The 12,306-nt window shown below is 42.7% G+C and overlaps 4 protein-coding genes across 4 annotated transcripts; all 4 read left to right on the top strand.

Annotated features, from left to right (window-relative positions):
• Nucleotides 1–1,003: 1,003 nt before the first annotated feature.
• LOC121746137 (malonyl-coenzyme:anthocyanin 5-O-glucoside-6'''-O-malonyltransferase-like) lies at nucleotides 1,004–2,029 on the top strand. The gene has a single exon (XM_042140051.1). The coding sequence runs from the start codon at nucleotides 1,292–1,294 to the stop codon at nucleotides 2,027–2,029; it is 738 nt and encodes a 245-aa protein (XP_041995985.1). The 5' UTR covers nucleotides 1,004–1,291.
• Nucleotides 2,030–2,315: 286 nt separating this feature from the next.
• Nucleotides 2,316–3,905, top strand: LOC121743868 (malonyl-coenzyme:anthocyanin 5-O-glucoside-6'''-O-malonyltransferase-like). Its single transcript, XM_042137251.1, has one exon. It carries the CDS (start codon nucleotides 2,484–2,486, stop codon nucleotides 3,852–3,854), a length of 1,371 nt encoding a protein of 456 aa, XP_041993185.1. The 5' UTR covers nucleotides 2,316–2,483; the 3' UTR covers nucleotides 3,855–3,905.
• Nucleotides 3,906–4,757: 852 nt separating this feature from the next.
• LOC121746136 (malonyl-coenzyme:anthocyanin 5-O-glucoside-6'''-O-malonyltransferase-like) lies at nucleotides 4,758–5,761 on the top strand. Its single transcript, XM_042140050.1, has 2 exons — nucleotides 4,758–5,294; nucleotides 5,651–5,761. Exons 1-2 carry the CDS (start codon nucleotides 4,758–4,760, stop codon nucleotides 5,759–5,761), a joined length of 648 nt encoding a protein of 215 aa, XP_041995984.1.
• An 879-nt stretch (nucleotides 5,762–6,640) lies between these two features.
• LOC121746135 (malonyl-coenzyme:anthocyanin 5-O-glucoside-6'''-O-malonyltransferase-like) lies at nucleotides 6,641–7,468 on the top strand. Its single transcript, XM_042140049.1, has one exon. It carries the CDS (start codon nucleotides 6,641–6,643, stop codon nucleotides 7,466–7,468), a length of 828 nt encoding a protein of 275 aa, XP_041995983.1.
• Nucleotides 7,469–12,306: the final 4,838 nt, after the last annotated feature.

The raw sequence follows: 12,306 nt of genomic DNA, 5'->3' as shown, positions 1-12,306 counted from the left end.
AGCAAGATTCGGCCACGGAATACCACTCATGGGTCCACCAGCAGCTACCACCGCAGCCCGTGCTCGATCAACCGTCGCCACAGCAGCAATTAGAAAGTGGAAGCCAGAGCATACTTTCTGTGACTGAGACTTGTGTTTTGTTGAACGAGGACACAGATGAGTGTATTGCGGATGCAAAGGATGATCACTCAGATGTGAAAAATTTCTTCAAATACACTAAGGGTGAAGGAAAACAATTGTTCCGCGAGCTGGACAAAGAGAGCGAGTGGCAAGTTACACGGGATTTGCATGGTGGTGATGTTGCAGGAATGAATCATCGACCAGCATTGCTCGCCGGTGATGCACGGTTGATCCCACCGCGCAATGACACGCTATATTTGAGTGTTCTTGGACGTGTTGACAAGCTATCCATTTTAACGCTGAATTTTGATAATCACATTGGTCCTCCTTTGATGATTTTTGATAGGGATGAGGAAGGGAGACGCTTCCCTATTCGGTGTGCGTTTGATCCAGGAGGGAATAGCTCGCTAAAGCTTATGTTCGTGAAGCTCTTCATTGTGTCGTGGTTCCCACCTTGAGGACAAGGTGGATTTTAACCGAGGGGGAGTTGATACGTAGAATATCTCTACGAATATCCCCAAATCTCTCTTATTTAGTTTAGTATTGATTTAGCATATCTTTCCATATATTCTTAGTATCTTTATTTCTTATTCCCTAAGTCGGAGTAGTCTTATAAATAGGAGATATTGTATTCTTCTATTCCAATCAAGAAATATGAAATTATCTTTTTAGCTTTTACCGTATTTTATCTTTTTACAATCTTAAATCTTGGTTTGATCGACCGGCAAAGCTCCGGCGACTGCCTTTTATCGTGATAAGGGAACTTCACCCTTATCACAGGCGCTGCCACGGAGCTTTTCCTGCCGCTCTCCTTCTTCGACATGACTTGGCTGCATTTCAATCCGATCCGCCGCGTCATCTTCTACAACCACCCATGTTCAGAAGCTGAATTCTTCAACACCATTGTTCCAAACCTCAAACACTCTCTCTCTCTCTCTAACTCTCAAACACTATCTCCCCGTCGCCACAAACCTCCTCTACCCTCTCCACACCGACGCCTCGAAACCCGCTTTTCGTTACATCTCCGGCGACTTCATCCCGCTCACGATAGCCGTCTCCAGCCTCGACTTCGACGAGCTCGTCGCGAATCACGCGAAAGAATCTGATCAGTTATACGCCGGCGCCGGCGACCCTGCTGGCTGATGAAGAAAATTACCAAATTACCCCTCTGATGTCTTCCCAGGCGACTCTCTTTCCCGGCCGGGGAATCTGCATCGGTTTGAGCAACCACCACAGCCTCGGATTCGTGAAGGCGTGGGCTATGGTCAACAAATCCGGTGACGACGAGGCGTTCGTGTCGAAAAGCGGCGAATCTCTGCCGATTTTTGAGAGATCCTCTGTTTTCGGAGATTCTAGTAGGCTTGATGGAATCTTCTGGAATGTAATGAAGAACATTCCTTTGAAAACGGCGCTATCGAATCCATTTCCAACAAACAGAGTGAGAGCTTCGTTCATCCTCCGCCAATCTGATATAGAAAAGCTCAAGAATCTGATTTTGTCTGCGAGGCCAAACCTTGTTCGAGTCTCCACTTTCGTCGTCGCGGCGGCGTATGTCTGGACGGAGGATGGGTTTGTTGTGGCGGCAGAGGCTATTGGTGGGGAGATGAGGTCGAAAATCTACGATGGAGATGAGTTTCTTAAAAGTCCGGAAAATCGGCTGTCGGAGGTGCCGAAATTAAAGGGCGTGAGGGTTTTGGTTGCGTCGGGTTCCCCGAAGTTTGATTTGACGGAGGCGGATTTCCGATGGGGGGAGGCGAGGAAGGTGGAGGTCATGTCGTTGGATGATACAGGGAAGTATTCGATGTCGTTGTGTAACTCCGGCGGCGGTGGTTTGGTCGTCGGTATGTCGCTGCCAAAGGAGATGATGGTGGCTTTTGCTTCTATGTTTAAAGATGGTCTAAAACTCTAAATTCATGAGTTAGTACAATTTGTTTTCAAGTTTATTAATTTGAAGTTTATGTTTTCTATTAGGCATGTGTAAATGTGTGCGCCTCTTGTTACACATTGATGCTGAATGTTCATACCTGGATTAAACTAAATTAGACTTTGAGTTGAATTTACTACACCGATGCTTGAGTTCAATGTATAAATTGTAGTGGTCAAAACAGTTTCATAGACAAATGAATGCATATTGTCATACTAGCTATCGAAATAAATAATAGTAAACCACCACGTCAAGAATGTAAGATTATACTTACTATTCAAGAATTAATCAAAAATTTTCCAACCGAATTAAAGTTATGATCCAATTAGATTCTACATTTAGGAAAAACAATTGAAAAAGTCGCATCACACTCTATCATGTAGTGCATGCTACTCGGATCATGCACATATAATGTCTATAAAAAATCATAGAATAGAGGATGAAACACAATTTATCGATGCTGACCATACGAGAAACCGTCCGAATCCCTCCTCCGCCCAACGCCCCGGTTGAGCTAAAGCTTCCGCTAACCCTATTCGACATATGGTGGATTCACACCCCGCCCACGCTCCGCCTCGTCTTCTACGACCACCCGTGCTCATCGGCCGATTTCCTCGACACGGTCATCCCGCGGTTAAAGCAATCCCTTTCCCTCACTCTCAAGCACTACCTAATTGCCTCGGCCAATCTACTCTTCCCTTCGGATCCGGATCAAAAACCCCTGTTCCGTTACGTCACGGGCGACTCCGTCCCGCTCATGATCGCCGAATCTGGCCGCGATTTCGGCGAGGTCATTGGGGATCACCCTCGGGACGCGGACCAATTGCACGATTTCATCCCCACGTTGCCAAAACCCGCCGACGAGGCCAGATATAAAAAAATCCCCCTTTTAGCCCTGCAGGTGACCCACTTCCCCGGCCGCGGTTTTTGCATCGGCGCCACCAACCACCACAGCCTCGGCGACGCCAGATCGATCGTCGGATTCATTTCGGCGTGGGCCGAGATCAACAAATCCGGCGGCGACGGCGAATTTTCGACAAAAACTCCGCCGATTTTCGACAGATCCGTGGTCAAGGATCCCGCCGGAGTTCACTCGATATTCTGGAACGCGGTGAAACAGATCCCGGTCAATCCGTCGCCGGCGCCTCTGGCACCGACGCAGCGAGTGAGATCTACATTAATCCTCTCCCCACAACACTTGCAACACCTGAAAAAGCAAATCTCCGTCGCTCCGGGGTCGTCGTTCGTCGTCGCGGTGGCGTACGCCTGGTCGTGCCTGTCAAAATCGGCGGACGCGATCGGGGAGAAAATCGACGGGAAGGAAACGGAAGTGTACTTCCTCTCCGCCGACGCGAGAGGGAGGCCGAACGCGATGATAGATCCGCCGGTGCCGGTGAATTACTTCGGGAATTGCTTGGGCGGCGGAATGGCGAGCTTGGAGCACGGGCGTTTGGCGTCGGAGGAGGGGTTTCCGGCGGCGGCGGAGGCGATCGGCGGTGAAATCAAGGGGAGAGTTTATGACAAGTGTGAATTTCTGAAAGGAGTGGAGAATTGGCCGGCGGGAGTGGTGAAGTATATGGGGATGAGGAGTTTGTGTGTGACTGATTCGCCGAAATTCGATCTGTATGCGGCGGATTTCGGGTGGGGGAAGGCGAGGAAGGTGGAGGTGCTGTCTATTGACGGTGAGACCTACGGGATGTCGTTGTGTAATTCTAGGGATTCCGACGGCGGATTGGAGATTGGTGTATCGTTGCCGTTGGAGAGAATGAAAGCTTTTGCTGCTATATTTGCACGTGGTCTCAAGTTGTGAGCTTCGGTTTCGATTTTCAACCGTTTCTGGTTTCTACAACGGTCATGATTGTCGAAGATACCTGAAATGACGTCGTTTTAAATGACGTGGTTTTATTTTGCTTTGATTTCCATTAAAATATATTCTCTCAAATAGATCATTTATGATTAATACAGATTTAATATATAATTATAAAGTAAGAGATGAGGAGGAAAAGTACAATATGGGATGTATTTTTATTATAAAATTTTATAATATAAAACCATTATTTAAAATATAACTGAAATTTTATTAATTTTTTTAATCCACTTTTATTAAATTTCATAAAACTAATGGAGATAAATGGTAACGAATTTTTAAGGGGGGAGAGAACAATTTTTATGTCAATTTTCTAACAATTTTTTGAATCCGCATCAGTCAACTTTAGACAATCAATGAAAACAGAAAGGTGAATCAATGTTCGAACTCATAATTTATAATCTCAGCAAACATAATACTCCCTCCTTTTAAAATTTGACATGTTTTAACTCAAGCACAGATTTTAATAAATACTATAATGCTAAAGTTAAAAAGTTAATGAAATGTGAATCTTATTTTTATATATTAATTTTATAATAAAATATAAATATAAATAAATTAATTGAATATAAGATCTATTATTAAAATGATAAAAATAAATGTAATAAATTCTATAATACGATTGAAAAAGAAAATAGTGATATATTTTTAGGATAGTATAAAGGTATATACAGATGACTCCAGATTTACCACAATTCAATCTACTTTTTATCTTATCTTGAAAAGTCGTTACCAAATGAACAAGACTAATTAATTGCACATGGACTAAAGAAATTTTATGGAGGGGGAAAAGTAGTTTATAAAACACCATAGTTTGTTGATCACTTCATACTAAAAAAACCTGCAATGACAACTGTGCTCGAAACCTGCCGTATTCCACCGCCAAAAGGCGCCGCCGCCGAGCTGTTGCTGCAGCTCTCCTTCTTCGACATGATGTGGCTGCATTTCAATACGACCCGCCGCCTCATCTTCTACAATCACCCATGTTCAGAAGCTGAATTCTTCAACACCATTGTTCCAAACCTCAAACACTCTCTCTCATTAACTCTCAAACATCATCTCCTTGTTGCCGCAAATCTCCTCTACCCTCTCGACGCCGACAACTCAAAACCTGCTTTCCGTTACATCTCCGGCGACTCCGTCTCCCTCACGATAGCCGTTTCCGGCCTCGATTTCGACGAGCTCGTCGCGAGTCATGCTAGAGAATCGGATCAGTTCTATGACCTCCTTCCTCGCACACCGAAAATGTCCGATGAAGGAAGTTACCAAATTGTCCCTCTGATCTCTCTGCAGGTGACTCTCTTTCCCGGCCGGGGAATCTGCGTTGGTTTGAGCAATCACCATAGCCTCAGCGACGGGAGATCAATCTTAGGATTCATGAAGGTAATGCCAGACACCTATCAAAGGTTTTTTTCCTTTTTGTTGTTAATTTTGTTGGAATCGTATGCCCGGTCAAAGGACTTTGACCAATAATACTTCCAACGAGACATTTAATTTTGTGAAATTAAATGATATAGCGTCGATCTACGTTCGGAGTAGATGACCGCGGTATATTCATTTTCTCAAATCCAATTCCCGGTGAGTAAGAAATAATGGATTAAAGTCATGCAAAATTGCGAGCTATTTAATTGAGTTATGAGAGAACTCAAGGGATTAATTAAGTGAGTTAATTATCCCAAAGTAACAAGCTTATTAAACAAGTATTTAATAAGTAGGATTATTACATGTAATAATTCTAGTGGACTCAGATGGGTTGTAGAGCCCACACGCGCGCCGCCGCCCGCGCCGCCGCGAGCCGCATGCCTCGAGCTTCCAGCCCATGTCCGTGGATCTTGGCAATTGGTCTTTGAGTGGTCTTTGGACTGTTCTTTGGGCGTGGTCGTGGGGCTCGGTGCTTGAGTTCGACCCAAGGCTGGTTGGTCTAGTTCTTTTTAGAGCACCAACGTTTCCACGTCAGCGAGCCAAGCGGGATGACACCTCGTGAGTACGACGCGGTAAATCCTACATGACTGACACGTTGTGAACGAACCTAGACGCGCAGCGTGTCCCGATACGTCCGTCCAGGGTCAGCCTCTCCAGCTCTCGTAACGGTTTGTAACGCCTTGTAACGGTCGGCGGTTACAAACTCGCAATGATGACAGCCATAATGGCTGGTTGACCCCTGCACTGGACTAAGTCTATAAATAGGCTAGTTATTCCATGCATCTCCATACTAATTCACAAGCATACACAACATAAGCTCTCTCCCTCTTTGCATTGTCTTTTCTGTCGAAGCTCTGCCCTTTCCTCCATCCGCCGGAGCTCTGCTGATAGCGGTGCTGCTTCACCTGAGACGTAGCCGTTTTATCTTTGGGGACGAAACGCCAATCTGAGAACACTACCGGAGCGTATCTCGTCTTGCGGAAAGAGGACTCCTCGACTCGGCTAGCTTCTGCTTTTGCGGTTTAGTTGTTTCGTTTTCCGTTGTAATTTCAATTCAGTTTCTCCATTCTGTATTCCTTCTTTTGGGTTGTATTACGTCCGGTTTATATCTTATAATCCAAGAAACCAACAAATTTTTTCGACATAGTCTGAAATACTTTTTAACACTTTGATTAATATTTGTACTACTCTTAAATATAATTAAAGATATTATTGGTGTAAATTAATTAATTAAAATATATCTATTCGACTGTAAGAAAATATGCTTAATTATGAAGTTCTTACTATCATTTTTTCTTGCGTCCACCATGAAGGCATGGGCTATGATCAACAAATCCGGCGATGATAAGGTGTTTGTTTCTAGAAACGTCGAATCTCTGCCGTCTTTTGAGAGACCAATTTGCAAAGATTCTAGTAGACTCAATGGAATATTCTGGGATGTGATGAAGAAGATTCCTTTAAAGCCGGCGGCGACGCATCCATTGCCGACCAATAGAGTGAGAGCTTCGTTCATCCTCCGCCAATCCGACACCAAAAACCTCAAGAATCTGATCTTCTCGGCGAGGCCAAACATAGACCGAGTCTCCACTTTTGTGGTTGCGGCGGCCTATGTCTGGACCACCTTGGCGAAATCCTTGGGTCCCGCTGGAGATGAAAATGAGGTTTTGATCATTGGGGCCGATGCCAGGGGCCGGAGGAACGCGCTGTTTGATCCACCAGTGGCGGTGAATTACTTCGGGAATTTGTTAGGTGGCGGGGTGGCGAGAGTCGAGCATCGGAAGTTGGCGGCGGAGGATGGATTTTTTGCGGCGGCAGAGGCTATTGTTGATGAGATGAAGGCGAAAATCTACGACGGAGATGAGTTTCTAAAAAGCCCGGAAAATCTGTTGACGGAGATGCCCAAGTATAGGAACATGAGGGCTTTGGCGATGGTAGGTTCCCCCAAGTTGGATTTCACCGAGGCGGATTTCGGATGGGGGGAGGCAGAGAAGGTGGAGGTTCTGTCGTTGGACGGCGGGGGATATTCGGTGTCGTTATCAAACTCCGGCGACGGCGATTTGGTCGTCGGTATGTCGTTGACCAAGGAGGAGATGGAGGCTTTTGCTTCTATGTTTGCAACTGGTCTCTACATGTGATGATTGTTGTATTGTAGTACTATTGTTTTGCTTTATTTTATTTTTATTTTGTATTTAGATGTATAGCCAGCAATAAAAAAGTCGTAAACATTTAACAAAGTTTATAATGAAAAAGCACTACTAATAAAATAGATCATGAAATAAGATTTTAAAATAATGGAGTATAATCTATCCATCTCGGCTAAGAAGATATACTGTATTTTTTAGTCGACAACAAATTTTATGATTTGTTGGTAAATTTGTATGATGGGAGTTATTAAAATGTGAGTGTAAGTTTAAATAAAGAGAAAAATAAGGTTGGTTAATTTAAATAATGAGAGAAAAAGTGGTTAGATGTGTTGAACATAAAAATATAGCTATTTTATTTGAACCAGCTAAAAATGAAAATACTTCCTTCGTCCGTATAATGTCGTCCATGTTTGATTCAGCACGTGTTTTAAGAAATGTGAAGAAAATTGAGTGGAAAAAGCTAGTGGAATGTAGGTCTCACATTTATATATTCGTTTTAAAATAGAATGGGAGTGTAATGAGTTAGTGGAAAGTGGAGACCATTTACAAAAATGGAAAAAAAACAAAGTGGATAACATTTCACGGACGGACTAAAATGGCAAAACTGGACAACATTTCACAGACGGGGGGAGTATGTTTTAGGGATAGAGAGTACAAAATAAAATATGTCGCTAGAATAAAACTGCAAATTTCACTTATTACTACATATCTAGAGGTGCTTAAGGTTTACGATTCCGACGGTTACGGTTCCGAACCGGAACCGTAAATATTTTCATGAATCGAAACCGTGCAGGAACCACTGGTTTCGAGCATTTCAAACCAGAACTGCGAAAAATCACCGGAAAATCGTGAAATCGAGCCGAAACCGTGAAAAACTGTAAAAAAATCGACGGCCGAAAACCGAAACAGACGGTTTTGGAACCGGAACCATAACCACGAAACACCTTCGCGGTTCGGTTCCGGTTCAACAATTTCCAAAACCGGAATCGTCGGTTCCGGAACCGTGGACACCTCTATATATACGAATCTAATATTCCCAACTAAAAAAATACATACATGTATCGTGTTAGAATATAACTGTAAATTTCATTTATGACTATATACCAATCTAATATTCCCAACCAAAAAAACACATACATGTACCGTGTTAGAATACAACTGTAAATTTTATTTATGACTATAACCTATCGAATAAAACTGAATATTTCATTTATGACTATTTCCCAATCTAATAATCCCCGCAAGAAATTACCCCTCACTAAGAATATCTCAATTCATTTATCTTTCTATCTCAATTCATAATTGAGTTAATAGTCATTCAGATCATAAAGTTTAGTCAAATTTTATAATATCTCACAAAATTTAAAATTTAAATATAAAACAAAAACATGAAGTTCAAAATAAAAGGAATGATATACTATACAATAAATGAATAAAAGGTGACTAGATTGAAGAATATGAGGAAGTTTGAACAGAGAAAAACTTAGATAGTCTAAATATCACTATTATTTGAATTGTTAGAGAAAAACTTAGATAGTCTATAAATCACTAGAAAGGAACCAGTTTGTGTGTGTAAAAAAACACGAGAACAAAGTGTTGGAGCTCCCAATTTCAGCTCTGGAAGAGCCGAAAACTAATGAGTGGCACCGATTGAAGCCCTTTCCTTCCCCCTTTTCTATTTTCATTTATAGGAACGCGTGAGGTCTTGATCCTTAGGGCATTTGTCTTTTGAAAGGTCATCCTTACCCTTTGCCCTCGAGGATTTTTTTCTTGTGCGACGCATTAGTCTTTCATTTGGTGCTCCGCTGCTTGTCATTTGCTTCACTTGATCCGTTTGTGCAGCGATTTGACTCCTTCTCCTAATCCACTTGTCCGCCCAGTTGATCAACTTAGGTTCTGAAAATGACGGACTTATACACACACCTAACTTAAAATTAAGCGTTAGTTTACAGAATTTGATGCAGTTTTACTACATCTCCGGCGACACCGTATCGCCTCATCAGGGTGCCGGCCTTTTATCTAATAGGTACTGGGTTTGACTATCCGTTGGAGTGTTCTAATTTTTAGAGGAATTGTTCCTCTGTTTTGGATTCATATTTTATTAGATTTATATTATTAGTAAGATTGATTTTAAAGCTATGAATATAGTAGTTCATTTACTTTTTTTTTTCTTATCAAATTAGTAATTTTTGTTGATTTTCTCCTATTTATTTATATTTAACGAATTATTTTCCATTAAAAATTTTAATTGATTTTTTAACTAGTAATTTTGTATAAATCATTTTTAAATTGCATTAATAAAATAATTTTTATAATTTAAGAATAGAAAAAATAATTCTTTGATTCTATAAATATTTTAAAATACTATTATATGTTAAATCAATTTTAATGTAATACCCTCTATATAAAAAATTTTGGAATACTAGAAAATAACTTTGTTCTAAAAATCGATGCTATGCACTAAAAAAATCTATTTATTAATTAATTTTTTCATCATCCATTTCTCACGTGAGCCTTTTTATATTGTTCGCGCCCGAGCCATTTCCGTGTCGTTAGCATTGAATGTAAAACCTAGGGGTGGCAAATTGTGCGTGTTGTGTCGTTATCGTGTCGACACGATAACGACACGACACGATAACAATAAACACCCATGATGGTACGCGGACCAGATCAGAAATAGAATAAGATGTAGACGCGTATTTTGTCCTCGAGAGGACTCTGCACAGACCCCCCGTTTAGGGTACAGACAGAGAATCAGATCACTCATGAGGGTGCATATCAGACAGACCAGATGACATCAGATATCAGACGGATCAGATGACAAATCGGATAACAGACATCCTTGCTTCGGTTATCCAGAAGACGAGTGATCACAGATAGTGCAACGCTGCTGTCCTATGGCATGCCAATTGTACCCACAGAATACACTTAAGCACGGGACGTAAGCATAGTCAAATATACTTATTTCAAATAATATCTATGATAACACATCAACAACTTCCTTTTACACCAACTCATATCAGATTAATTGATTAAACCCATGTTCTCTTAATACCATTACATATTGGGAATTCACATATTTCACTTCATAAGTGATGAATCCGCGAATTATTGATGATGATGAATGCTCGTAAAAATAAATTACGACACGGAAATTTTACGTGGTTCGATTTACTGAGGTAAATCTACGTCCACGGGGAGAAATGGGGGCAGGTTTGTATTGCTTGATCTGCAAATTACAGCTTACAACACAGACTTGCTATATGATTTTTTCTCTAGAGAGATTCTAACCTCCTCATATCAGATCTAAGTTCTATTTATATATGGAACTAAGATCGTGGCTTGCATCTCCACCCTAAGTCGTGGATGTCGTGTAGGTCATGGCCTAAGATCGTGGATGTAGCGTAGGTCATGGCCTACGATCGTGGCCTGAGTTGACACCACGTGGTAGTGGGTGCGTTGGACATCCTGTATGGGTCCACTAACTCCTTGTTCGGTCGAATACTGAGACCGAACTGCTTTGGTTGCCGATCTTTGAGTAGAGCTTGATGCCGACCTGAGAGCAGAGCTTGATTGGTTGGCTTTTACCGAGCTGTAGGCTGAGGCCGAACTCTTTGGTAATGCCGAACTCATACTCCTGCTTTGGTTGCCGATCTGAGAGTAGAGCTTGATAGGTTGGCTTTTACCGAGCTGTAGGCTGAGGCCGAACTCTTTGGTAATGCCGAACTCATACTCTTCCTTGGGCTTTGGGCTGATGGGCCGTCATTGCTGTTGGGCTTGTTTAGTACGCACCCCATCACTACCCCCCCCGAAGGGCGAAGTGAATCACTTCGGAGAAGTGAGTCACTTCGGCATTCTGGATAAAGGCAAGGGGGAGGCTGATGTCAGGGGACGTGCCTTGCGCGTGACTGCATTAAATGCGACAGTAAAATCCGGCCGTTGAATCCTGAAAAGGTGGGATTCGAAACGGTGCGACGATTTTGAAATCTTCGCCGAACCTGATAAATACCTCCTTTCTTCATCATTGAAGCACTTTTGCGACTGCTTCTTCTGCACTCTCTCTTTTTTGCGAAGATTCTCTCTCCGCTTTCAAGAATTTCTTCAGACTTTCTTCACCTTCAAAAAGTAAGAAAAATGTCTTCTTCTTCTTCTTCGGAGTCGGGTAGCGTTAGGAGAGGCGGTAAGGGGTCTTCTGGCCGGAAAGAGTCCGGGGAGAAGACCGTAGAGTATTTCCATAGTATTTTGAGTAAGGATACTGTGATGTCCCTACCCGAAAAATACTCTTTTCCTGGGGGGAAGGCGGTGGTACCTGACGGTGATCATAGGGCTGACTCCCCGCCGGAGGGTTACGCCACCGTGTACGAGGCCTGCTTAGAATGCGGGCTTCGTTTCCCCCTCCCTTCTGCCTTTATAGATTTACTAGATTTTTTTCAGCTTCCTTTAGGCCAGGTGACTCCGAACTCTTGGAGGCACTTGTCGGCCTTTGCTGCCGAACTCCGTAGGTTAGGAAGGGATTTGTCTTTGAAGGCGATCCTTAAATTCTTTCAATTTAAGAGGAAGGGGTCTTGGTTTTACTTGATCCCTGTACAGCCCTTTAGGGCCTTTTGTAAAACGAAGTGGCCGAAGTGGCAAAACCGCTTCTTCTACTATGATAGGACCGCGGCTCCTAGTTTTCCCTGGAGAGGGCCGAAGTCCGTTATCCGTCATCCTCGGCCTGAACCGTTGGACGAGCTCGATGGCGAGCTCAACAAGATTCCCATAGTTAGGAAACAATACACGGAGTCTGAGCTCGTCAAGGGCGACGTCGTGTTCGACATCTCGTCTTCGGA

Source organism: Salvia splendens, chromosome 8 (assembly GCF_004379255.2).
Source record: "Salvia splendens isolate huo1 chromosome 8, SspV2, whole genome shotgun sequence".
NCBI classification, from domain to species: domain Eukaryota; kingdom Viridiplantae; phylum Streptophyta; class Magnoliopsida; order Lamiales; family Lamiaceae; genus Salvia; species Salvia splendens.
This window is presented reverse-complemented; position numbering and strand designations above follow the sequence as displayed.

What these genes read in the sequence shown, in the direction of transcription:
- LOC121746137 (XM_042140051.1), top strand. Translation starts at nt 1,292, where the DNA reads ATGTCTTCCCAGGCGACTCTCTTTCCCGGCCGGGGAATCTGCATCGGT.
- LOC121743868 (XM_042137251.1), top strand. Translation starts at nt 2,484, where the DNA reads ATGAAACACAATTTATCGATGCTGACCATACGAGAAACCGTCCGAATC.
- LOC121746136 (XM_042140050.1), top strand. Translation starts at nt 4,758, where the DNA reads ATGACAACTGTGCTCGAAACCTGCCGTATTCCACCGCCAAAAGGCGCC. An exon ending in CAATCTTAGGATTCATGAAG is followed by an intron (nt 5,295 to 5,650) that starts GTAATGCCAGAC and finishes TAATAATTCTAG; the next exon opens with TGGACTCAGATGGGTTGTAG.
- LOC121746135 (XM_042140049.1), top strand. Translation starts at nt 6,641, where the DNA reads ATGAAGGCATGGGCTATGATCAACAAATCCGGCGATGATAAGGTGTTT.